Below are 26,431 nucleotides of genomic sequence, written 5' to 3' on the forward strand. Positions count from 1 at the left end.
TTAGTCATATTTGTTTTTGTTTTCGCAATAAATTTTCCATGAGGGAGTGTAATGTGGCGAGCACCTGATTGCTCACCATGAGACTCCCTCAGTTGTTCTTAGAGACTTGTGTCGTATACAACCACACATTTATCTCAGTTTCGCAATGTTTCCACTTCCAACCTTTATTTCGACCATCTCTTCTTTTGAATGCAAGATTTGGCTTGCATTGATAAGTAACTGAAGATCTGTACACAATTAACTTAGATTATCAAGCAATGATGGCATTTATTTTAGACATCATTCATGATTTCAAGAGACTGCAAAATATGGACGTTTCTTAGAAGTTATTGAATGTGCCTTGAAATTCAATTTTTCGTAGGTTTCAAGACTGAACCCTAAGAGCAAGAAGTGCGTGAAAAAAAATTAATATGAAATGATTTTTAACCTGAAATTCACCAAAATATTTGAAAAACCAAACGAATTACGCCTTTTCCGACTTTTCATAACTCACTTTTACGTATTATGCATTGACTGCATTTCTGATAACTTTTTCATCATCCGGGAATTTGGTGTACAGTATAGTCCTTTTCATTGAGTGGAGGAAGCGCCCTCTGCTTCGTCAAGGTGTGGACAAACAAACGTAAAATTTCATCTTTTTTCAATGAACAGTGTATCGCCCAAGTACTAAGACACAATGATTAAGCCACCAATTCTTCTGGGGCACATTCCAAATCCTCTATGGGTAAAATTTGGAACAATTATGATACATAAATAAGAATTGGGCAAGCAGTTGTATACCATATCTTTGGGAACGCACCAACACTCTTGCAATCATCATTTCCAAACAAACTAGTTGTATGAAAAGCACAGCTTCACAAGTTTTTGGTGACTAACTTTAAAATCATCACTCTTGCTAAACTTTCTTGTAGCTTTTTGGCACAATTTAATGACAAATGGTGATGTCGACAAGTCAGTGGTATGCTACAAGTATACAACATATAGCTTTCTGTGTATACCTGTTTGGAGGTCAGAAGTGTTTATAATTTTACCCTTACATGAATTGAAAAGTCTCTCAGAAGGGTGGGTGATGTATTTATAGTATTTGAATAGATTAGCAATTTATTGTTAAGCCAAAAATACCTTGTAAAAGTAAGGCATCTTAGAACGTATTCTTGTGTGTTCTACATTTGTTTGTCCGCAACAACAGAAGAGAGAGGAGAATGAAAACGACCATTAGCCCTGGGTAATAGTGAACGATACGTCTAGCCTGCCACTAGGTGGATTGTAGGCCAATGCTCTCAACATGATAACTTGGCCATAACCACGTGTTTACTACCTTGAAGCCTGCGAGAAAAGTCGACCCAGCTAATCCTATCAAAACGTCTCTGTCGAGTTTCCATTTCGTGAAATGTAACTCAATTTCTTATGCCGAAAAAAGAGTCCGTTTAATCCTTCAACAAAAAGGGCCTTAATCCGCTCCTCGGCCTGGTTTCCAATTTCCTCCTTGCCTTGGCGACCAGGCGTCACCTTCAGTCTCGATTTGGAATCAGTCCCACAGAAACACTTGTGCGAGCCCCCAACATCCGATATTCACACTCCAGTCTCCATGGACAAAAAGTTATCCTCCCAGACTATGAGTGATCCCAGTGCCATCCTGGCGGGAACAAGTGCAGTGGAGAACGAGGCGCCAGAGGCAATCAAACCATCGCCAGTGGAAAAGAAGTCGCGGATCCCGAGGAATCCGTTTCTTCGATTCCGGGCTCTGTCCAAAGTGAAGAGAGCCAATTCTTTCACCGATGGAGCCGATCTAAGAAAAAGAGAGTCACGAATCCCTGGCCACATTTTGCTTCGAGAAAGGTCAACCAATGTCTGGACCCAAGTTGGGAAAAGGGGGTTCCAAGATAGCAGAGAGGAATGGCTTGGTTGTACATTTAGTACCTATAATGGCAATTACGACGCTGCTTTTTCTTCTATGTAATACGTTAGTTATTTTGGGATTGTTTAGTTAGCACGTCTTTGAGCACTTATGTTTGAAGATTTTCAACAAAAGGGCTTATAAGAAACAAAACTTGTTAAGGCGAACTGGAAAGCCACCAACAAGTCTTGCGCCCTCTGCCCCATATTCTGGTAACACAGTTAGTAAACCAATGCATAAGCATGCTACGTATGAGTGCTGGATTCCACTAACGGCCATTGGTTGAATGGCTTTGATTAAATGTCCCGGGAACCAGTTGTCACGTTTTCTCTCCCCATAATGTACTCGTGGATCAGTCCATTTTGTACTGTAGACGTACATGACCAGTCCCACTTTAGCTTCATGAAAGTCATACCCAAGGTTGGGCAAGCGATAGAATGGCTTGAAAGGCCGTATTGTGATCAATTAGTAACTTTACGTTATACGTACACAATGAACATTCCATTTATGACGCACTTCATAGACCGCGTCGCATCTTTTCGATTGTATATTGATTAACGAGAAACGTAGAGTGAGTGCCTCTTGATTAGAAAGTTTTGCATGCTTCCCAAAGTCGGAATGAATAACAACGAGAGTGCTAAAGGTTGGAAAGGGCTGCCCTGGTGGCAGAACTGTGTGCGTTCTCGAGCCAAAATGTGGCTCAAAGTTCATAAAAGGGCATTATTTCCACAGGATCCTCGCCGCCACCACCATCACCAACGTCATCAAGATCCATGTCTCATCGACCGCACGAAATTGAATCGACCCCTAAGTTCCAGAGCGACTCATCGGCCCGATTTGGGTTAGGCGTCTCCAAATTTTCCAGCCTTCCGCCTGGAGCAGTCCCCAGTACCAGATTGATACCTTCCATCAACCAACACCACAGAAACGAACGAAGTAGTGCTTCGAATTTGAACTTTCCTTCCATCTTTCGGACTCGAAGTTTGAAGCGAGATCAAGCTACCAAGCGGTTCGTCCCATTTTCGGGAGACCTTTTGCCTATCTCATTGGAACCAAGCACTGCATTCATACCGATGCCGTGAAGAAAATCCAGGCCTCCGTCACTAGGCGATAGATCTAGTCCGCTTTATCTTACCAGCTCAATGCGCGAGCTATCCCACGAAGTACCAAATAATTAGGTTTGGTTCTTTTCAGGCGTCAGCACTGAATTAGATACCCTAAGGCATGTTAAAGTCCAAATAAGAGGCGTCTATTTACCCTTTTGTTGGCGGATGGAAGTAGGTTCCAATGAGATAGGCAATCAGCGGTTATCATAAAGGACCGATTACGTGCCATATCATGGATCGAGATCGATCTCGGAACTCGCCCTGACTCTCCCTACCTTGGAAAGTGGTGCCGCGATGACCTCGCTTTGTTCCACCTAATAATCATCTTTGTCAGGGAAGGTGGTAATGGCTCGGCTAGTATGTAGTTTGCTGGAGCTATCGTCGACCCCGAAAGTGGCTCGGATGGCTCCCGTACTTTTCCCAATGATTGGCTCATTTATCACCACTCACTACTTACCCATTGTCCAATGCACAGTCAGTGCAATATTGAGGGGCCAACATGGCATTCCATAGTTTATCCCAATTCCACAGGGAACTGGCGCCAGAGGCTTTTTAAGTGGGCCTTTTCGGTGTTCATGTTTCCATCCAAGAGTACAGAAAACACTCACATTGGTTAGTCTGAAGGCCATGAGCATTGTTCAGAGCAAATGTGTATGTGAGGGCTGTTCTTCCGTTGGAACATTCGTTCCATGACACAAATAAGACGGAAGGGATATCCAATAAATGCTCTCTGACACGCCTGTGTTCCCACTCACAGAAGCGACTCACGGAAATGAGGAAAACGCACATATTTTTTTAGTCATTCTCCCTGGGAACTAACATGATGTTATTCCTATTGATCGAGGAGAAAGAAAGTTCTGTTTGTTTAATGTCTTTTGATCCAATTTGATGGGACGAACATATGTTGCTTGAGTTTTTATTTTATTTTGTTCCCTCCTGGATCATATCCTGGCATCTTGAAGATGGAACTCAGGTCCTAATTAGTCTTCTACGTACTAACCGGACTCAAATTGATATAATTCATACGCTAGCCTATAAAGCTATACTTTGTTATGCTAACGTATGAGGATGAATTACAAAAAATGAGCTTCTTTACGTTCTGCAAAATCGAATAACTTTTGAATCAGTTTCTAGTGAGAGGGTTCGAATGTTGTAGCAACATACTTTTTAATATTTTGGAACTTCCACTCGAACATACTTTCTTAAGACGGGATCAAATAGATTCACAACATGAATGCCTTTGATAACCTGGATCCAGAAAAAAATACTACTGAAACACCTGGAACAAAGCAAGGCGGTAACCCGACCAATGTCGATCATTTCCAACATCATTTAGTCGGTTCGTCGCCAGGATCTTCCCATAAAGGATCCGAATACCTCTGTGGTCGAATTGGCCCCCCGGGAAAAGGGCGATGGGAGTTCTAGTAGTCTTGGGGATCATCCTGAGCGTGCTCACCGCGACCTCTGGCATGGTCACCCTGACGTGGAAACTGGTTCAACGGCGGAGATCACGCCGGAGAATGACTCCGAATCGCTGGATGATGCATTCCACACGTACACCGAGTTGGGCGTGGACGAGTGGATGGAACCGATCCAAACGGTTGAAAAGATTGAAATGGACACCCTGGCTACTGAATCAGGTCCCAACCAGTATCAGGCCCAAACCTCGGAGATGGAAGTTGAGAATGCCAGCACGGCTGAGGCTTTGGTAGCCGAGGGTGGGTCTGGAACTGACGAGGTGGAACATCGACAACCTAAATGGGGCAACACAACTCACAAACGATTGACAGCTAGTCGACGAATCTCTCTCCAATCGGTGGCGGGTATGTTTAAAGACCTGGCTTTTTTTAGATAGGTCTGGCTTGATGAGGATAGCTTCTAAAAAGCGGGTTGAGTGTTTCGTTCTCTCTGTCATTTTAAACTCCTTTCCTATACGACAAGCTATTAAGCCCAAGTGAATCTCAGGCTGATAAGATTGATCCTATGTAAACGAAGCGAAGGTGAATGCAAAATGAGACTCAACATGTGCACAGTATATTTATGTAGATAGTGCCGGATGTTCCATGACATCCAAAGCACTTTTGAGTAATTGGCAAATGAAACTTGAGACTACCTTGAGGCCCTGGTTCATTTCTAATTCTCTCCTAACATTTGACTAGTTCTCAGGAACACGAAATGAGCCTTTTTGATGGCTGGCTCTTTTGAAGCAATGGTTGAGTTCACTTCCATTTTCATTCCCATCTTCCGTAAGTTTGTCGGTGTTTTGGACCGCGTGGCAACACGGTTTCTCTTCCAAATTGATACGAACTCTGTAGTGTACTATCTGTACTCGTATACTTGATGAAGTTAGACAAACAGGTGTTGCACGACGTGTTTCTCGTTTCCCCTCCCCATCCCATTTTTCCCTTCTCTGTCCTTGTTTCATGTTCGATCAGATTACCCGTTGGTCACCCGAGAATGCTTGTTCAAAGTGTTGCTGATAGGGGATCCGGGTGTGGGCAAGACCTCCTTCGTTCAACGCTATACCAACAACATCTTCCGAACGGACTACAAAGGCACGGTGGGCGTGGATTTCGCCTTGAAAGTCCTCCGAGTCAACCGGGACATGACGGTTAAACTTCAGTTGTGGGATGTGGCGGGTAAGAATGGCAAAATATTGTTTCCATGAGATAAAGATGCATTTGCTGAGGTTTTTGTCACCACCCTGACATACCTTGAGATGTATAATTAGCAGCAGAGATGTTAAAAAGTGCAAAATGGCAAATCGGTCCGTTTTTTTGGCACTTTTTGCCATCACCAGAACCAACACATCAAGACATTTTAAATATGTTATTTGTCCCTAAAAGGCTAAACTTGTGTTCCTCGCAAATTGTTTGGCAACACTGAGAAGCACCTTGATCTTCAACCAATCCAGAAAATGAGGAAAAACAACGGTTTAAAAAAGTCGAGCTTGCTTGCATGGTCTCTTAGGGCTTTAATTCAGCTTTCAATTTCCCTAAGGTATGTTGGTTTCATCAAAGAGGGCGCTGCTGTCCCGAATTGGCGGCCTCGTGTTTGTATCTTGTTTGTAGACTGCAACTTTTCCTCCGATATTGTGGGCCAGAGAGTTATAGAAGATGTCGTAAATCCTATACATTATGACAAAGTGAGCACACTATCTTGAGTTAGAATGTAGTGGTGTTCAACGTCTTCTTTGTTGTCCCATTTCATCCAAAGTAACTCTTCTTATGTATGATGCCTACTTTTTTGCGACCGACCCACGGTAATAAAATATTGCACGAGTCGAATAGAGCACTGATCATGAAAAATAGCGATTGGGCTTCATCCCGCTATCTGTGCTATATGATGTATACCCATTTTGATTGGCGTGCCTTCGACAAGGGGACTGTGAATAACATTCTTATCATACTATATACAAAAAAATATTTGGGATCGAAGTAAGAAACCAAGGCAATTCATTTGAATGAATATAATGTTACAAAAGACTACGTTCATCTCCTCTACAAAATCAATAGACGAAATTGCACTTGCACTTGCAATCTTTTCAACACTCGCCTTTGACATGCTTTCTTATCAAATATACATCACACATCAAAATTCTAAAAGCTTTTGTCTTCCCCTCGTTTCTAACACAAGCGTACAATTGGCGTGCATAACAAACACGTCTCTCAATATGCAGATTCTAATGAAATATATTTTAGAATAGAAGCGTACGATCCACGTAAAGTTCCCCTCAATTCCCGACATCCATGGTAGAGGGCGTTTTACGGGTCAGAAGCATCGATCGATGCATCAATGGCAATGAGTGTCATTTGTTGGGTGGGACAAGATTATTGGCAAGTGAGTTTCCCATTGTGCGATTTCAACTCTAGTGTTTGTAGTGCATAGAGCCTCGGTTTTGCTTCTGGCTTCTTTTGAAGACGATAGAACAGCCCAGATTTCGAGAATATGTGACAAGCTGTTGGGCGCATCTATCAACATTTTGCTGAAGGACACACAGACCCTCGGCTACCTTAGCTACTGCTGCACTGCACCGCGCGTGTGTGTGTGTAGAGATGTATATACGTACTACATTCATATGTAGAGTGAAGGGGAATTGGACCCCGGAATGAAGGACATACCTGACAAGCCTCGCAGCCAACAAGAAGAAGGACGAATACGGTTCAAACGAGTGAAATCCGATCCTCTGCCTTCAACTTCTTCCCTGGATATGCTTGGACTGCACAGTAGTTTTTTGCTCAAAGAATGTAAGGTGGCCCTTAGTTAACTGGCTCTTAGCTTGCCGTGGTAGTCAGTCGTATCTGGGCGAAAGCTGTCGGTAAATAGAAGAAAGAAGTCTTTCAAAGGACAAACAAGCCATTATTCCTGGGCACCCCGCAGTCCACTAGAATCATCCGCTACAAGTGCCCTTGCTCTATCTACATTTGATAATGTTGTTGTTGTCGCCTCCTAGAAACAGGCCTTGATCTCGACCTCAAGCTTGGCCAACTCGGAAGAAAAGCGAGCGAGGGTTGGGCCCATCAAATTTGATGTCAAATCATCACCTGGCGAAGGCTGGATGATCCATAACTGAACCTTGAGCCAGACGTTCACTAACCTTCGGATATAGGTCTTATGTACGTACGTAGATCCCTGAAGAGGCTGGGGCAATAAAATTCAAACAAGTAAACACGGTTTTACGGTCTTCCTTGGAGACTCGACTTCATTGGATGCAACTACTATTGATGTTGAAATGAGCTCGACAGTGTGCACTTCACACTTTGAAAGATCAAACCAGACATCGTTGGAGAAAGTCGTCGGGAAAGTGGCAAAAGAATAAACGCGGGAAGCTTCTGGAAATTATGATTTTTCGTTTGACGTTTTCAGTTCATGTGATCAAAGCCGGGGGTAAATTCGTCTTCAATCCTGGAGAATAACGCCAGAATGATCTGTGCTAAAGCTTCGGCGTTGCACGTTCAATTGGGCCAAAATATGCTTCTACGTATAGTTCGACGTATTTCATAGCTTGTCGTAATGCGGCCATCTTGAATTGGAAAATTATCCACTCAAGTTGATTTCATGGACATTGCAATCTGTGAACGACGGAATCTAGGTCTTTATTTTGTATGAGCAACAGCGTTGCATGAATCTCGCCAGTTTCAGGACGTCTCTGTTGGATAGATTTTGTTCGCTCGGTTTTCCATTCTTCGAGTGTTTTTTTGGCTTGTTTCAAAAGGAATCCGGGTAGAAGTGATGGAGGAGCTTTCAGTCCATTTTCTCGGAGTTCATTCAAGGAGTCGCGGGCATGTCTGGCCTTAGTTACGCTTCAAAGGTTTCTCAGAGGTCCAATGGCACTAAGTAGTAGTAGTTAGTGCTGGGCGAATTTTGAAGTTTGAATGCATCCATATTTACATACATCTCCACGCAATCTGAGCCAACTAAGAGAAAGACGAAAAGGCTGGACTTACATTGGGGAACTTTGTGGCGAGATTGATCTCACTGCATACAACCTTTGATTCTTATGTTTCATCTAGTCAATGTCAAAATGATCCCAATCATGACTAAGAAGTGTTAATGATTAGTAGTAGTGTATTTTGCATTTTTTGTAATATGTGAATTAGGATGGGTGTATCCGGCTAGTCCTCCACTAAAATGTTGATCGGGTTTTGCATTTTTCTTCGCTTGGCTTTTTACTGGCTTTTCTAACTACTACAGGGAACGTAACCCCCGATGCTATGAAAATGAAAAATTATATATTTTTTCCGTCTTTAATTGTTGATCTTTATGAGATATTTGGTCTACCAACGAGTTGGTAGACTTGGCTAGCCCTTACAAAAGAAATTGTTGAATCGTGTCCCAATAAACATTGACTGCACAAGGTCATTTTCGGGAGATTTTTGTCCAATTTCATTTGAAATGGATGCTTGGATTGATCAAAAGAAATGTTGGCTCCTCTTTTTTTAAAAAAAATATTGGTAAACTTGCTCAAAATCCATTCAATCCTAATTAAGACCTTAAAAATTGAAACGCTTTTCTAAGTGGGGTTTGCTTTCTTGGTAACGGTTAACTAACTCAAAATATCAATTTACCCAAAAATTACGGATAAATGGTAGATTCCAAAGTTGATGGTCCGTTTGAATTGGATTTCGTAAAGTCCACATCTTCAGATTCATCATCAATCAGTTGTTTTATTCAGCATTTTGGCCTTTGCATGTGCGGCATATGAGGAACCCCTGACCAATGCAAAGTTGGGCACCAATGGTTAAACGTAAATCGTTAATCACCCCCATGAACTTCTTCGTCAACGGTTTATGAACTTGTTGACAGCGTTTTAGATGATTTCCGTCATTTTTTTGGCCAGTGAAAACGTTAACTTTAAAACTAATTCATTCGTCAAATGTAAATTGTTTATTGCCAAGATCTGTTACCATTTCAGCCTTGGTTTGATTAACTTGATGGCAAACGTTTGTTAGGTTTAGTTTTATTGAACTTTTCGTGCTTTTGTGGGGTGAAGGTGAAAGTCTTTTCCTATTATCAGGTGTACAATTCCGTCGTTTCATTAGTCCTTTAGACATAATATGCCAGAACACTTGATTAACCTAATAATTAGTGATCAGCGTCAACGACACCCACCACTACCCATCGCATTTTGCATGGCAATCCATCTCTTGGGGTACATTTTTTTGATGCCCCCTCCTCCATCGAAATTTCGTCTCAAATTACATTTTTTCCCTCTCATTTTGCCTCCATATATGACGGCAGGGTAGATTCCGGCTTCAATAAGCCAATGTAAATGCGGCTGAGGTTAGAGTCAGCCTCGATGAGTGAGAAGTCTTCTTTCGAGCTACAACGGTAGTAGCAGCCAAATTCCTTTCCCCACAACTAATGACCCAAGGCGGTGATCAGAAAATGGGTGTTATGGTGTTGATGATGATGATGGGTGGGCATTGGATTGGACTGGGAAAAGTGCGCACTTCAATACTTGTCCACCAAATATTATCCAGGACAGCAGGACGCATCAAACGAAGAAGCGATGTTGTGCGCACTTTGCGCCCTCGTCTGTTCCATTGGGAACGAACGCTCACCGATCATTGCGAGAGATCTCCAAGGCCCCTTTTTCACTCACGAAGACCGCGAAGAAGCAGAAGCAAATTGACCCGTTAAAGAAAGAAAGTGTGTCCCCATATTTCATGTTTTGTGAAACCGTGACAAATCTGGACACGCCCGTCAGGAATGCTCTCTGTTTTCCTCCGTCGGTCCGGGTCCTGGCAGCTGTTTACATAAATTTGAGCATTAAATTTAAGAGCGGCTCCATTCCGATGGAGAAGGTCGACAGTATGTTGCTTTCAAAGAAAGGTTGCATAATTTGTAGCTATCCATGTTCCTTTCAACATGAAGACAATGAAAACTGCTCTGTTCAAACCTCACATATCTTAGAACAGCTTGTTAGCTATCTAATAAACGTACAAACGAGTTGCTTTTCCGGGCGGATGTACTCGAACATAGGTAGAGAGAGGTCTTTTTTCATTTCTCCAGTTCGGTGTTGTTGTTGTTGTTGTTGTTGTCTTGAGACTTCAAAGAGATGGAGATGGAAACAAAACGCCTCGTACATCTCGAAGAATGAGCTGGCCAGAGGTTCGGATTTCGGATTTGAGCCTTGACAACGGCTATAAAACGAACAAACAAGGTTGTCAAAAAGTGGAGCTCGATTTTGCTCCACACAACGGAACGTGAAACTGTCATTCATGAATTCCACCAGAGCGAAGACAAGGAGGAAGAGCAGAAGGATAGCTGAATAGCTAGATAGCTAGATAGAAAGATAGTTGGATAGGGTGTGTTTTGCTTTTCCCATTTTTTCCGCATCCCATGCCGATCAAATTGGAATGGAAATGGCGTGTGCAACATGTGACAGTTCGGACTCACTTACCCACCGACTGTACGTACAGCATGTCGTACAGTACCTATGTCTGTCGTATGCTCCGGGAATGCGAGTTTTGAGCTGTTTACGAATTCCTTCATAGCTAAGAAGCACGCTAATGTGTTTACCCTTGGAGATGAAAGTGCTTTCTCGACTTGACTCGTACGGTACTTCCCGAGGATGAGATCATGAAATCCAGGTAGCCTCCACCCACGCATGCACAATTAATGGCATTAGCTTCGCTTGATTTCCTTTTCCAGTGTCTCTCTCCTCTCAAGGGAATCCACGGTTTCAAACTTAGAGTTCCCACCCATTCACAGGTTTGAGGCATGCAGCTAGTTGTTCCAGATTCGCGAACCGTTTTTCTAGCTTCTGATGAATACACCCGTCACATCCTCGATTAGGAAAGGATACGTTTGAATGGGGCGCTCAATTTGTACTTTGGGCTGGGCTGTGGACCCAACAATAAGAATCATCTTGAAACATCTCGCCTGAGTCGAGTGGGATCTGCATACAGTACGTACAGTGGATTGCCCACAACGTCCTGAACTTTCTCAGCTCTCCGGATGAGCACATCAATTTGGCTTTTGAAACATTGCCAGGACTGGTCTCAAAAAGAAAGGCTATGCCATAGGGTTAGGGTGGACTGACAGGTATTGTGCCTACGTAGAGTACGTAGGAGAGGGAACAAAAACAAAAACAAGAACATCCTGGAATGAATCTGGGGAAAGATCGGCAATGCGATGCTGTTGGGAAAGGCTGGATATCTGGATCATCTACCCTCCTTTGTGATCATCCGAGGCTTTTTGAATGAACGATAATGAGATATAGTAGTATGTGTCTGAGTAGGGCTGGGAAATAAATGATCGAAGGCCCACGTTAATCCTGATCAGAATCTTGAGCAGTCGGATCCATTCTGCTTAAGGCCAACTCCTGTTCTCTTCACAATCCACACCTACGAGTACCTCGCCCGTGAATGAAGTCAATGGTTTACAATGAGTGCTTTGGAGCACTGGAACACTGGACAGGCGCTCATCTCGAATGCGATGGCGACCGTTTTGGAAAGGCCCGTGACTTTCTGCCCAAACGACGAATTCCATCTTGTTTAGAATCTTTGTATCCCCAATTTGCCTGTTGCTATAGACACAGTATGTACTGTATGCGCTAGTTTCTTTCACATTTGTGGGTCGTGAGACACATTGTGTTCACATGTATGTTAAATTGTTGGTTTTTCTACACACAGCACAGGCTCTAAAATCGGTGAGAGCTATATTGTTGTTTACTGGCTGGCCTTAAAAGTAATAATGTTTTGTTGGTTCGTTCCACTGTTCCAGTTAGAAAAAACCTTGAATTTCCTCGAGACGAGAAGCATGATCATCATTTAGAGTCTTCAAATAGTTACTATTAACGGCAAAGTTTTCCATGGAATATCCTACTCGCAAAGATGGTCCAAAACTCTTCTGCATTGGAGATGATATGACTTGCCGATCGTAATGTTCCAATTCCCATGAAATCATGTACAATGATGGTGCTTTTGTTGTCATGGCGAGTCTTTGAAATGTTACCAAGCATTTTTCAAACCCTCTTCAAACATTTCCGCTTTGCATCTTCCAATCCGATTTGCATACAGATTTGAATCATGAATATCATTTTTGAGCACCTTGTTCACATAGTAACATCATCTCTTAGGGGAGGAACTAGGTCCTGTGATTCAGACGTCCCCTTCAGAACTAATCATGAATGGACAAGTCCATTGTTGGCTAATGAATCGAGAGCCCGAAAGTCTGAGATTATGTTTTTGGCATCCCGGATATGTACAGTACCAAGTGGTCATCCCAGGGTCGATACATATTCTCCAATTTACTCGTATCTTTTACATGATACTTGGATATGTACTGCATGGACAATGTACGTACAACTGATGTATGTACTATATCTATCGTATAGTCAGTCCAGGCTACATGTGTATTGAATTCCTTTCAGGACAAGAGCGGTTCACGTGGATGACTCGGGTCTACTATCGGGATTCCCGTGGATGCATCGTCATGTTCGATCTTTCGAATCGAAAATCATTTCTGAGTGTGGCCAAATGGAAACGAGATCTGGATGCCAAATGTTCCATGCCAGATGGATCACCTGTTCCGTGTCTGCTTCTGGCTAATAAGGTAATGCTGATGTGCCCCATCACTCTCCGTCCCAAATGATTCCGTCACAATCATTCCCAGGGAATGACGATGGAACTCGTAAAATCACTTAAGACAACATTTCAAGTAGTTGAAAAATCGTTGCCGTAGTTAGTTACTCTACTGTACGGTACAGTACTAATCAATTTTCCGGAGTAGCTTGTTCACAGGATCCCCTCCTCGACCTTTTGGATGGTCAATTGATTGAAAACACTTTGGACCACTCCCAGCTACAATTAGAGAGCCAATATGTACATGAAAATGGACCAAATCAAATTTCCTGCTTTCAATCTCCGTTCTTGATACCTAACCTACATAGAATGACAACTCGATTATCGGAGAGTTGCTCAAAGTTACTCAATACTCCAGCCCTTCATTCCGCCTGGGGATGACGCAATTTGACATATTGAGAAGAAAGAAAAGATATCTTAACCCAAGTTTGATCAAGTCGCTCCTCGGTCCAATGTTTAATATCTCTCTTTGCCCTAGTGCGACTTACGAGAGCGCCACGTGACCATAGATGAGATCGAGCAATTGTACAATGAGTTGAACTTCATTGGTTGGACAGAAACGTCGGCCAAGGTAACGAATTTGGCATTGTTCATCTTCTGCTTCTATCAGTATTGTTACTATTGTTACTGCCACTATGATCATTAGCATCATGCATTTACCAATTGCGGTGCGATTGTCTCTAAATTACTTTCCTTATGCTCCAGGGAGATACAATGGTCAAGGATAGTGTCAAGTATCTTATTGACACAATGCTGAAGTACGAGGAGAAGAAGGACACTCTCGGCCGCCAAACCTCTCCCATCCAGGATGATCCCAAAGCATTTAAGCTGACTGGCGAAGCCGCAGCCAAGTCTGGATTCAATCCCGCCTACTGTTTATTCTGCTAATGGACCAATTCAAGTCAAACTTTGCACTCTCCAAAAATCCACCAACTGTCCACATATGCTAAACATGTCCTCCCCCCCCCAAAAAAAAGTGGGTATTCTATCTCAATCCTTTCATTGATACCCTGTATTCCATTTTGACATTAGTCAAAGGTCGGCGCTTTTGTAATTAAAAGTATACCCACTGTAACAGGAGGAGCGTGTTCTAGACTTGGCAGTTGGCATGTTGCCCAAAACGGTATTGCGCTCTTGTCCTTTGGGTTGTTAGGGAGGACGGAGACGAGGCTGAGCCCCGAGGCTGAGACAGCATGGATGCAGCCAAATCAAACGCAACAAGCAAACGAATCCCAACCCAAGATGACATTGACAGGGTCAACACACATCACATGCTGTCCATCCTAGCAGGAAAGGGCCAACAAGACTTTGTTATGGGGGGGTCTCTTTTCGCGAGTCTCCGAGTGGATCACGATGAGCCAATGGATCCCATGGCTGATGACCCAGATTGCGAGCAGAAAGTTCTCAAATATGCAATTGACTTGGAGCGACGGATTGGATCATGTGATTGGCCAATACACACTCGCTCACTCGGAGACATTCAAGCCAGCTGCGGCGGTCAGTGGGCCTCGATAGGCCTATGAACGGGTGTAATCTGGGCCTGGGACAGAGTTTAACAGAAAACGGCGCAAATTCGAGATTTTTTGTGAATGAGATCTCCTCAATGAACTTGGTGGGTTCCTGAAGTTTTAAGAGCTAGTGGTGGTGGAAAGTTCGATCAGGTCTTCTTCGTCACATCTAACATGATTGCCTTTGGGTTCTGGCCAAGTTCAGACATCTTTGGAAATTAATCCCAGAGGAATTGGGCCGCCAACATAATCCGATCTTTATGGCACCTTTTTGACGAGAACTAGACATGGACGGACTCAGTTCAAAAAGGCCAGGCCGTGCTGGCTCATGTCATTCTTTAGCATAGGCGTCTACTCCTTTGTTGTGGATGCTGTCTTGTCTTTCAGTCATTGTTCTTTTAATTACCGGGAAACGTCAACACAAACAAAGTCCTGATTTTGTGAGAAATGAAGGAGACATCACTTCACCAAGAATGAATAGCTTTGACATTGCCCATTCATGATTGGTTGAATCGCGTGCTCTTTCAGTATGTACGTGTATATGGCCATGCTGAATTTGCCTGAGTTTGAGCTTAGTTCGTATTTTTCACCATCGCTCATCGCCCATTTTTTCCCCTTAAAATGGGTCCTGCTGCAGTTCTTGATGTACTCCCTTGAGAAAATGCCAAACCCAATACTGACTGAAGCTGATATTTTGATTCGAATAAGGAAAAACACTTAAAGGGTCAAAAATACAAGAGAGGAGCGAACAAGTCAAAGCAGTACTCAAACGGGTGTCGGTCCAGTAGATTTGCACCGAAAACATTGGCCAAGGAAGACTCGAATCAGGGAACGATAAATACACTGTACATAGTACCTTCCTGGGCCAATGTGGTTGGCATAATATTCACCAGTTCAGCACTTTTGGCCCATCCCGTCAAAATGTCATCAAATTCAAATTGTTTGTATTGTTAGAAAGCACTAGTAAGGGGTACTTAAAGGCTTTAGAGTGTGATGGGCTAGAGATCAAAAGTTTCAAAAGATGACTTTGAATGCAACTTGATCTAGGGTGCTAGCCTTGCAAAGTTGAAGTGGAACTTCGAAAGTTTAAGGCATACTTTTTGAAAGCAGTCTTCACACAAAATGTAAAAACAGGGAGTGGACTCAAGATGATGTTTTGACAATTGCATCAAAGCAAGTCTGACAAAATTATCATCCAGAGTCTGTGAAGGTCATTCCTTGTTTGCAAATAAAAAGTCATTAAAAGCCCTTTCTGGCTTGTTCCTGGCATTTCAATCAAATTGCAAAGTCAAGAGAGCTTCAACGCCCTGAGTCACAACAAATTCAGGATTGAAAAGATAAGCCCCCATTTGATTTAATGTATAGCTAGTCCATTCGGTTGAAAGGCTATGAATTATTTTGCAGCAAGAATTGAGTGTTTGTTTCCATCTGGCATTCCCTGGCCATTTAGCAATACCTCTTTGTTTAGTTTTCTTCCCCGTTGAAAGAGGTTCATTTGTTTATTTTGTCTAATGGACGACATTTTTGGAGTACATGTGAGTATAAGGTATGCTTTTTGAAACAAGGTTATCTGAAATTTGTTTCAATAAACAAAACGCAATGGGAATGCTTTGAATATGTACAACACAAAAAGTTTCTGATCAGACCATGCAACTACCTGATGTATTTGTCTTCCTTTAACGTGTACAAAAGCCCTCATTGTTCGTGGTTCCCTGGATGGCATTTTTAGAGCCTGGTGTGCCTGTCTTTCATGATGAAATCCGTTGGATTGCATCAGCTGAAACCTGGCTCCCCCTTTACAGTAATGTCGCCAAGAAAGAGACCACGTTTTGAAGAGGAAGTTTACGTACGTAGGTTTTTGAAGGTGGTTGGAGGTTATGATACAGCCAAGCAAGCGTGCTTTTGTACCATTGGATGTACTTTATTCAATACCTGGGGTAGACAACGGTGGTAACAGGCCGGGGTGCAATCCTCACAAGCCTCTTGTGTATGTACTACTTCGTACTATTTGTACTGCTCTGCCTGGAGACGACGGATGCTTCCTCACGATGACTCAAGCGGACCCGTAATGTATTTTCTGTTCATAACTTGGCCCTGCCATTGAGGGCTCCCTCCAGCGATAGCTCACTGGACCGAGAGTTGGGCCAGTAAACCTACCCAGCCACCAAAGGGGCCATTTAGACGTCTGAAAGTTGGATGTTTGCACGACTAACCAACAGACAGCGGCAGAAATAATGGAAAGCAAAAAAAACCTACCCCACCGCTACCTCCTTTGCTCCCACCAACAAAAAATCCTAGACTTGATCTAACATAGACCATTCGGCCATTCACCCAGGGTATCGGGTTCAGATGAGGATGAACTGACATTTATTGGCGTATCTGAAGTTATCTTTATCGTACAAATTACTTTGCGTTAACCATTAGATGATGGGTAGTGTTTGATTCAAGAGTATCCTCTGCATTCGCCCAGGTCTGAAGCATTTATTCACCTCTTTTTTTTCAGCAGCCCAAGAGCCTTGAACCCAGCTTAAGGGAGCCAGGTGCGATCAGGCATAAGATCTGTACAAAGAGTGCTCGGTGTACCTGACAACATCCCAACCATCTACTCGTCAGTCTTCATACTGAACAGGATGGTCGTCGATTTGGACTCGACATGGATTGATCACACTGTGCCACATATACATAGGCTCGATGATTTTTTCCATGAACTCGAATGCCACGACCGACAACAACTTCACATCAGGCGAGAAAAACAAAGTCCCCTCGAATTCTAGGAATGGCAAGATGACGAATTCTATTTGACTTGACCAACAATTGGTACAAATCTGACGAAGGCAAGCTCCAACGCTTACTGCAACGATTTAGGGCGACCAGTGATTGTTGGATTATGTACGTTTATTTCACTAGAAATCATGTATCGGTTTTATAATTCTTCGCCGAGTTGTGTGAATATGTATATGCGGAAAGATAGATATAGATTGACCATTGATGAGCTCATAATATGTTTCATTCATGATAATTGGTTTGGGACCTTTTTTTTGTTTGACACTCATGATTTGATTTGGCATGGATTTTGTCCTCGTGGTTTACCTTTCCACATATTGTCCTCCTTTGACGCGAGGAATTGGAAGGAAAGCCAAACCCGAGCTTTGGAGGCACAAGAACTGCCTGCATCGAGCACACTCACAACAGGATCAAAAGCAACGAGCATCGTAAATGGCTAAACTTGTTCCTTGAAACCATGAAGAGTCCATAAATAACTGAATTGACGTCAAGCGTGCTTGGACTAAATTGGGTGAAGAATTTTTTGACGGCTTGATGCTTGGATATTGATACTATGGTTTTGTGGAACATGTCCAGTCTTGGGCAAAGGCTTTGTTTTAACGATTCACAATGCCGCCGCCGGTCAGTTGTCATACAGCCCTCTTCTCCCCAACCGTTGAGAACCGCAACTGTACCTGCATACATGGATGAATGGATCGAGGGATGGGGGATGAGTGGACGACAAAAACAATGGTGGGAGGCCAGAACCCGCCGGACCTCCAACCCCCCCACTCAATTGATGATGTTTGTTGGCGGCTCGTTCCATTTTGAAATCTTGATTGATGCAGTAACACAACTCACAGCTACGTAGTATATGATAGGACACAATCAGGTGGCGACACAGTGTCTCTTCATGATCGGACGCAGATCGGATGGTTGGTTGGTTGGATGGTTGTGGGCAGGGCGAATTTAACTAATGTTTTTTTTTGTTGGTTTTGTTCCAGCAGTTTTGTGCGTTATCCCCTCAATACACAGGCTTGTGCTTACCCGTGGTGGCTTGAGTCTTGGACCACATGGGTTTGGGCGTGTCGAGATGCTTGCAGAACTCTTGGAAATCCAAGATGTCCAGATCAGCCGCAGTGTGGATGAGGTCAATGAGGATTTGAATGAGCTCCTCATCCCGGTAGAGGTCCTTGAACTCATTGGGGATGCCTTTCATTTCGGCCTCGAAATCAGGCGCCTCCTCCTCAACATCCGGCGAATCGGGCACCTCCTCATGGATGGCCATCATCTGGATCAAGTGCCGAATGGTGTTCTTGCGATCCGAGGACGATCCACGCCGTCGCTCGAACCTCCATTCCGTGGGTCCACAGTATATCACTAAAATAACGAGATGAGAAAGAGACGATTAGGATTGAAGGGATCACACGTATTCTTCGTAAGGTCGACTAGTTATAGTAGTAGTACGTACGTACATGGATCCCAATGCCAGCTTTTTTTCCATACACGGTTCCCTTCCCCTAAAGGGGGCAAACAAGCTCAATCCTGCCAGATCCTGAGGATTTGGTCCTTATCGCATTCTCCTTTGAAAGACCCCATTTCAAATGGGCATTAACCTTTCCCTGCCTTCGCTCGAAAGCGGGAAGAGGTAGCTGCTATATGTCAGAACGGACCAACCAGAGCCTCCGTCCAACTGGCACCACCCTTAATGAAAGGCAGTCTAACAAAACAAGTTTGAGACTCACTTTTGAAGCCACCATCATCATCGTCATCGACGAGTGCAAAAAAAGTGAGACAAATAGTCCCTCCCCCCCCCACCCTCCTCTCTCTCTCTCCCTCTTTTCCCCAACTAACGAGGCTCTTTGGCAGGCCTTCATCATTTTCCACCGCGTAGTGTAGTAACATTTGCACAAGATTCATGATGAATCTCTAACCAAGCTCCTTCACTTGATTTGTGCGCAGATTCCATTACCGTTCGTTGGGATCGGAACAAGGAAAGACGTAGAAAAAAGTGTGGCCTCAGCTTCTCGACAAATCGTCCCACATCGTCGACCATTCAAAGGTTGGCCTGAATGAGCGCTCTAGGTTGCCAGACCGACTCTTGTCGGCTCTGGGCCAGACAGAAGTGCCTTCATCTCGTTGTCCGTCTTATTGCGTGCCAAAAAGTGGAAGAATGGCACCAAGATTGGTCTTGGGAACAAAAACTGGAGCGACAAATTTAATCAGACAGCCTTGTTCTTAGCTTCAGTTCATGAGAAGAGACGTGACCGACCAATTGCCTTCGAGATCAATCGAAAGCACACAGGAGGTATGCAAGATGAAGATGTATGGATCAGTGACCTTTTATGCCCATACACTAGATCAGCCTTCGTCGAGGCAACGCGCTTCACTCACAACCTTATTTGGATCCAGTCCTCTTTCAAAATGGCTTCTTCACCAATGCTCATTCCATCATTAAGTAGCCCTCGTTGCGGTGATTTATATTTGCAATCCACAATTGAACAAGGGACCCGAAGACCAGGCAGGAGGGAGAGACACAGGTTGGCATAAAGACCTTGGCCTTTCCCTTGAGTGTCTCTCCCTCATCCAGGAGGGATGGATAATGACCCGATGAGCCTTGACCATGAATGCATGGGGGTTGAAATACAGGGATAATTGAGAGAAAATGGTCTTGGAACCCAGACCTAACTAGATAATGGTCTTCCGAGCCAGTGTATAAGATGAGGCGCAGCCAACATGCTTCGTATAATTATCTCCCACGACGACATGGGGGAACAAGCCAGATGCATACCAATAACACTCTAGTCTACATCCAGTAATGAAGCCAAACAGGAACCGAATAATGGCACGATTCTCTCTGCCAACCACGTGACATTCTTCAAGGCCGATTTTTGGCTCCCCTCGAGCCTGGAAACGGGAGTGAAAACTTGAAGACAAATAAAAATCTAAAGGCCTTCAAATCAGCTACGACAAAACTGGAGACTTTGTGACAAAGAACGGGTCTTTGTGTCGATGGTTTTCCTCGAACTCTGCTGAGGATAAAAAGAGAGGGAACTTGTCAGGGTCAAAGAATTTTGAGATGAAAAAGGCCGCGGTGTAATTCCTTTCAATAGAGGAGGAAAACGTCGACCACAATACAAAAAGAGGTGGAAAGAAAGATGTAGTGAGTAATGGAACAAAGTATTCGCATAAGAGGTATGTGCGTGGGACAAATGTTAGAACGGTCGTAAATCAAGAATTCGCGGAACTTCTCAACCAGAGAGTTCCGAGTGGTTGGGTAACTTCCCGGGGTTTTACGCCGTGTCGACACTTGACAAACGAGGCCACTTTTGGGCGTGGTTGTCTAGGCCAGGGTATCGCTCTTTCTCTCGCTCTCGTACGTACGTATCGCCACGAGACTACTATATAGACCGATGCTTCTTCTTCCTTCGACCAAATAAATGATGATGATCGGAGGAAGGCATCTCTTCTCCAAAGACCAAAGAACTAAGCCCACTACATATATACTCGAGTTTTCGAACTATTACCTTAACTCAATCAGACTTGAAGGTGCAAAGTAGGCCTCTCTTCTCAGGTAGGCAGAAAGGCAAAAAAGCAAGGCCGTTAAATGACAGACGTGAAAACAAATTACTGAAGTTCCAGGCACAAATGACGAACGGCAAGTATAAATAAGTACATAGGTAGATCTTAGAGTGGTAGGGACAAGAGTGGATACAAGATCAATGGTCCATTATCCTGGAACGATTTATGTTTTCGAATGGAACAAAGCGCGAATGCCGCTACCTTTGCTTGCGGGATAAAACATTTTCTTGAGACAAGCTCATTCCGAATTCTTGACCAAAGCATTTGAACTTGTACTTACCCAAAGCTTTAGATACAGATAATTGAAGGGGGTGTTAAGTAAACCTGAAATATCTATTTAAAAAAGGAGCCAATAACACTCAGCCACTTGAATCAACAATCATTTTGCTCAGTGTTTTATGGCGGCCATCTCGTTGGTCCTTATCTTATCGATCGCAAGAATGCTCGATAGCAATTGCCCTCGCTCATTTTCTATTCACAATGAAGGAAAGCCCTTGCTTGTAATGCGGACGCAAAAAAAATCTGACCCTGAATCTAAGTACTTCTTCGTCTTTCATCTTTCAAGATAATTTCCAATCCTCTTGTCAGTGCGTACTCTCAGTACAATGGCATTATAGCACGTCCTAAAGAACCGGTCGAACTTGATTCCAGTTTTACGTTCAATTTATTGTACAGCAACGTCATCCGGCCATAGAAACACCCGAGTTAGTTGTTTTGAATGCCAAGTGGCCAAAAAAAAAGAAATTCACCAATGTTATGCGAATTCAGGTTCAATTCAAAAGGACCTCTCAGTCCATATGTGGACATATGGCAACCTAAAAGAACTGACGTTCTTGGCTCACCTGTTTCCTAATGGAGAGGAAATGGACCTTTGCCAAACTTTGGTGCCCACCAAGACCATTATGGTTAGACTGCCAGACCACCGGAGAGGCAATTGAAGTCACTTCAATCGTAATATACTGCTCAATTTCCTCATTGTTCTTTTTATTTAGTATTTTCCGCTCTTCGATAGCACCTCATCTGTTATGAGCTGATAGATAGAAGTATTCCTGAATCGTGCAAGTGTTCAATTTCCCACGTTCTGTGAGGTACAAATACAAAGGCCGTCCGTGTCTGTGGCACCACCTAGTTTCCATCTTGTATTTGTTCTCTCGTCAAAAAATTGCGTCTCAAGTATCACATCCCGAAATGTGACCTTGGGAGATGATAGAAGAAGAAAAAGGAAACGAAAGCGAGGGAAAGAAAGGCTCCCTTTTTTTATCGCTGAGGGGCGTCGCTCTCTGGTCTTTCTGGGTGAGACCATTTTGCCTATTGAAGTGTCCTTCCCAAGGGAAGTCATGGCCTGCATGGAATGATTAAAATGGAACATTTACACTTTCTTCTGTGAAGTCGATTGGAGCGCTTGAACCATCTATTTGGTATTCGCTCTCGATGCCTTCAGACCAAACAAATCGATCGGACGGAAGACGGATAAAGTAGCTCGGAATAGTTAACTAGGTTGCATCTTTCCTCAATATTGAAAGTCATTATCGATCAGAGAACACGATACGGAACGCAAAGCTACGAAGCTAAGAAGCCAAGAAAAGCCATTAAGCTGGCTTATGCTTATCTAAAGAGGCACAAGTAATGATGATGTTCCAAATACCTTCACACACAAGAACAATGGAGCCCCCAATGGAAAATCATTGGAAAATCCTTCATTCCATTTCCTCAGCTAGGTAGATAATAACTACATACGTTGAAGTGGCAGGGCTGAATTGTCGTACTGCTCTCGTCCTGTCAACAAGGCCAAATGTGTCCTTAACATTCCAGGATAATCTCGGTAGCCTTTGTGCCACGAAGAGCAATGATGGGTGCGAGGCAAAAAGCTCACTCAAAGGCCAGAGTAAATCTCAGGAGCACGGAACTTGCTTGCTACTGCACACCTCATTGGGGCGTGGGACACTGTACGTACTTACTATGTACATGTACGGTGTAGTAGTACTAGATAGAGTAAGGCTAATATGTCTTGAGAGACCGATGAGCCACGGCCCTGCTGAAAATTGCGGCGTATTCATGTTTTTGTCACTGGAATGGGCCAGCAAACTTGTAATTTATGATCTTGGTCGAGGTGAAAAGCACCTGTCACAGATGCCGGAGAAACATTTCTACACAAGTACTTTTTTCATGCTTCTCAATTTGTGTATTATCCTTCAACTGGAAAAAAGGGAAGGTATGGAAAAAAACCCTGCCTTCTATCTGATATTCAGAAATGCACTGCCATTTTCACGAGAAAGCAAGCAAGCAATAGTATGAACACATCAGACAGCTTCAGGAGTCTAATCCGATGGGAAGACAACGAAGGGAAGGACTTCCTTTCACAGCATACTTCAGAACATGTCGTTCTGATTAACTTTGTAGTTTAATTGAGTTAGAATTCTGGAGCGTTGCTTGACACAGGCCAGGAATGCCTAAGGCATGCAGCCTAACAGGAGCTCTTTTCTCTTGGTCCCCTTCAAAGCGTGACCAACAGAGAGGAATGCAAACCAGTGGCAACCCTGAACCGGGCACAATGGTAGATATGCGTACTTCTAGTGGATAGCACTCAGTTTATCGAGCAGGGATTCCGGGCAAAAAGACAGCAAGAGAAAGCTCTAAAGGGTGCATAACCAATGTGAGTCACAAACAAAGATTTTGAACCTTGGACTCTCAAATTACTTGACTGTCTTGGCTTTGGCACGGAACCCCTTGACAATACAAGAGTCTTTTGACACATTTCGTCAATCAATCACAGGCCAGTTCATCAATGATCAAACAACTACCAGTTCAGTATCCCATAGAGTATACATAAGACTTGTCATTCGACAAATACGTACGTACTCGTACGTACATACGTCTGTATTGTGAAGGAAGAAAGTTGAGCTGACTGACTGCTTTCCTCGTTGGCGTTTGGCCCTCCTTTGGGGGAGGTTTCATATACTACATATACTGCCTCAAGGCACAAGTTTTTGATTGCTTACTAAACCCATGGGCCTGAGGTGACTCTTGTTTCTGGGCTCATGGACGACTATTCAGTGGCCGGAAAGCGAGACGGGGGTCTCCTCAGCACTAGTCACGTTGAATCTCATGGGCATTTTCGTGTGCTTGCCCGCCGCAACTGGCGCAAATTGTACTAAAAAGCCATTTACCGTTCCATTAAATCACGGGAAATGGGAAATGGTAACAAAAAGACAGATTCCTGCCCGGAAACTAGACACTGTTGAATAGTTTTGTTTTCGTGTCGCCGGGCAATGAGCTAGTGGTATCAACGATGTTCTTGTTCAATGATGTCGTCTCAAGGAACAGTGCCAAAGGATGTCTCGTTGAGCGCGTTATGACAAGGGGCCTTGGCCAAATGCAACTTATTGGTGCGTGGAAGGACCTCCTCAAAGAATATCAAGTAATGAGGGTAAAGGATGTCAACTTCAACGGGGAGAGATGAGAGCTGCTTCTAGGATCGGACGTGCAAGTAATAGAATGAGAAGAGTCGTCAGTTGAGACGGATGAAAGGCCTTAAGGCATTTAGAGATAGATAGCACGAAGGGCTCTCTTCGTCCTTATTGTCTTCGTCCTTATTGTCGTCGTCCATCAAAGAATGAATACTTGAGGGATTACGCCAAGAGAATACGCGACATGAACCAGGAAGTTCTGCATGCGGACGGGACAAACACCGAACTTACCAATGGGAATGATAAAGGCAACGCAGAGGAATTGGCCTCGAAGAGCTCGCTTGACTTCGTAGAGGAAATCGTTGTAGGTGGTCCCTAAATGACGGAGGATGAGTCCAAATTCGGCCAAGGTGCGATTGAAAGTGTCGTAGTAGCCCTCGATGACCTCGTCCCAGTGCTCGAGGCGATATTCGCGGCTGGTCGAGGTCAGCAGGAGATGGGCCAGATCCGTGGCCGGAGACAAGAATTGAGCCGAATGGAAGTCAATGATGATGCAGTCGGACACTTTATCGCGCGGTGGGCCTCCTCCATCCTCGGACTCTTCGGGCTGAGATTTGAACATGAGGTTGCCCATCCACATGTCACCATGACAAACAGTATTGAATCGAGTGCCTAGCGGGTCACTCGGCCTCCTCAGCTTCACGAGTAGCTGAAAGACTTCATTGGAGATTTTTCTCAATTTGAGCACGTGCTCCTGGATGCCCGGAAGGAGGGACAAGAAATGAAGGTAGGAGTCCAGGTACTTGGCCAACAGTTCCTTGGCCATGTTCGAGGTGTACAAGTCGTCCTCGAGGTAGGGGTACTTCTCGTCGATTTCCTCCTTCAAGGACATTCTGTAGGCGAGGCCGCAGGCATGAAACTTGGCCAACTCACTCACAGCCAGAGTGACTTCTTCGTGGGTTAATTTGTGGGTGAACCAATCTCGTGTCTTGAAACCTTTCTTGGTCAGGTCCTCGATAATGAGGACGTGGTTGTCAGGTACGGAGCCTTCGCAATCCGAGGCCTGGTAACCATGGTACAGCTCGGGAATCTTCAGGGTGACATTATCACCCACACGGGCCTCGACGAAATTCTTCAAGTCTTTCAGGAACTCCGCATACACCAACACCTCATGCTCTAGGGTGCGATTGCGACGGACCATGCGCTCGAATTTGGCGGTGCGCTTGGGCGGGATCTTGACGAACAGGTGGTGGATCTTATTCTTCTTCTTTTTGATCATTTGGTTGTCTCTCTCCTTGCCCTTCTCTTTCCCGGACACTTTGGGCGCCGTGGCATGATTGGGGCCACTCCCCTTGGTGTCATCACTCTCCCGGCCTCCAGACATTGGAGGGTCAGGCACATCCACCATCACCTTGAAGGCCTGGCTTAGAATATGTTGGCTCACTTCGGTCTGATTCTCATTACTATCGAAACCCGTGGAAGATGGGGGTTTGTCGGCGGCACATTCGGCAGTGAACTTGCCAATTTCTTTGAGGCTCTCTTGAAAATTGCTCTTGTAGTATTGCTGCATGATGAACAGCACCCACTCTTTCGTGAAATCTGCAACACAACTGGGAGTTAAAGTCATGACATTCTTCTGCAGACGTGTGCAATTTTGTGGGCAGCCCGCCACCGCTCCTCCCTCGCGGACCACTCCATCAGCGCCCGTTGCTGTTGTTGCTGTTGTTGCTGTACCATCACCTCCTCCTCCTCCTCCTCCACCACCACCATCACCACCGTCGTCGGTGCCGACACCACCTCCACCATCATCACAACACGCATCTCCAGCGCCCCAACGACCAAGTCTTGCGCACTCCGCACAGCAGTCCTCTAGCTCAATACTGTTGATGGCCATCCGAGGCAGGCGTCCGCGTTGTTGGCAACCATCCATGTCCGGACTGGTCGGACCGGCCTCCTTCACTCTGAGACTGTCCTCCTGCTCCCTCACTTCCTGTTCATCCTGCTGGTCCTCCTGGTCCTGGTCGTCCTCCTCTTCCGCCTTGGCTCGATCCTGGTCTTGAGGATTCATGTTCGAGAG

General features: G+C 44.3%; 3 protein-coding genes across 5 annotated transcripts; 1 reads left to right on the forward strand and 2 right to left on the reverse strand.

Annotated features, from left to right (window-relative positions):
• Positions 1 to 2,325: 2,325 nt before the first annotated feature.
• Positions 2,326 to 14,173, forward strand: LOC131887198 (uncharacterized). Its single transcript, XM_059235747.1, has 7 exons — positions 2,326 to 2,906; positions 3,216 to 3,281; positions 4,339 to 4,826; positions 5,439 to 5,642; positions 12,884 to 13,065; positions 13,573 to 13,665; positions 13,800 to 14,173. Exons 1-7 carry the CDS (start codon positions 2,671 to 2,673, stop codon positions 13,980 to 13,982), a joined length of 1,452 nt encoding a protein of 483 aa, XP_059091730.1. The 5' UTR covers positions 2,326 to 2,670; the 3' UTR covers positions 13,983 to 14,173.
• LOC131887201 (uncharacterized) lies at positions 7,808 to 16,329 on the reverse strand. 3 transcript variants are annotated; one of them, XM_059235751.1, is made up of 3 exons: positions 11,029 to 11,450; positions 10,450 to 10,649; positions 7,816 to 8,420 (listed from the first exon to the last, which is right to left on the reverse strand). In XM_059235751.1, exons 1-3 carry the CDS (start codon positions 11,229 to 11,231, stop codon positions 8,320 to 8,322), a joined length of 504 nt encoding a protein of 167 aa, XP_059091734.1. In that variant the 5' UTR covers positions 11,232 to 11,450; the 3' UTR covers positions 7,816 to 8,319. The 3 variants fall into 3 exon arrangements, 1 of the variants encoding a protein (XP_059091734.1); XR_009374008.1 differs by lacking the exons at positions 10,450 to 10,649; positions 11,029 to 11,450 and adding an exon at positions 16,260 to 16,329 and having other exon boundaries at positions 7,808 to 8,420; XR_009374009.1 differs by lacking the exon at positions 7,816 to 8,420 and having other exon boundaries at positions 8,441 to 10,649; positions 10,910 to 11,450.
• Positions 16,330 to 17,479: 1,150 nt separating this feature from the next.
• LOC131887196 (uncharacterized) lies at positions 17,480 to 26,082 on the reverse strand. Its single transcript, XM_059235741.1, has 2 exons — positions 24,646 to 26,082; positions 17,480 to 18,745 (listed from the first exon to the last, which is right to left on the reverse strand). Exons 1-2 carry the CDS (start codon positions 25,979 to 25,981, stop codon positions 18,390 to 18,392), a joined length of 1,692 nt encoding a protein of 563 aa, XP_059091724.1. The 5' UTR covers positions 25,982 to 26,082; the 3' UTR covers positions 17,480 to 18,389.
• Between the last annotated feature and the right edge of the window lie 349 nt (positions 26,083 to 26,431).

The sequence above is a fragment of the Tigriopus californicus genome, chromosome 9 (genome assembly GCF_007210705.1).
Source record: "Tigriopus californicus strain San Diego chromosome 9, Tcal_SD_v2.1, whole genome shotgun sequence".
In the NCBI taxonomy this organism is placed as follows: domain Eukaryota; kingdom Metazoa; phylum Arthropoda; class Copepoda; order Harpacticoida; family Harpacticidae; genus Tigriopus; species Tigriopus californicus.

Excerpts from the sequence above, each read along its gene's own strand:
- LOC131887198 (XM_059235747.1), top strand. The coding sequence starts at position 2,671 with ATGTCTCATCGACCGCACGAAATTGAATCGACCCCTAAGTTCCAGAGC. Across the intron at positions 2,907-3,215 it reads CGAGATCAAGCTACCAAGCG|GACCGATTACGTGCCATATC; the intron begins GTTCGTCCCATT and ends GTTATCATAAAG. Across the intron at positions 4,827-5,438 it reads CTCTCTCCAATCGGTGGCGG|ATTACCCGTTGGTCACCCGA; the intron begins GTATGTTTAAAG and ends ATGTTCGATCAG.
- LOC131887201 (XM_059235751.1), bottom strand. The coding sequence starts at position 11,231 with ATGCCTCAAACCTGTGAATGGGTGGGAACTCTAAGTTTGAAACCGTGG. Across the intron at positions 10,650-11,028 it reads AAGCACTTTCATCTCCAAGG|CCGTTGTCAAGGCTCAAATC; the intron begins GTAAACACATTA and ends TTCGTTTTATAG. Across the intron at positions 8,421-10,449 it reads CCCGGAAAAGCAACTCGTTT|TTGGCTCAGATTGCGTGGAG; the intron begins GTACGTTTATTA and ends TCTTTCTCTTAG.
- LOC131887196 (XM_059235741.1), bottom strand. The coding sequence starts at position 25,981 with ATGACTTTAACTCCCAGTTGTGTTGCAGATTTCACGAAAGAGTGGGTG. Across the intron at positions 18,746-24,645 it reads TGCCTTTATCATTCCCATTG|TGATATACTGTGGACCCACG; the intron begins GTAAGTTCGGTG and ends TCGTTATTTTAG.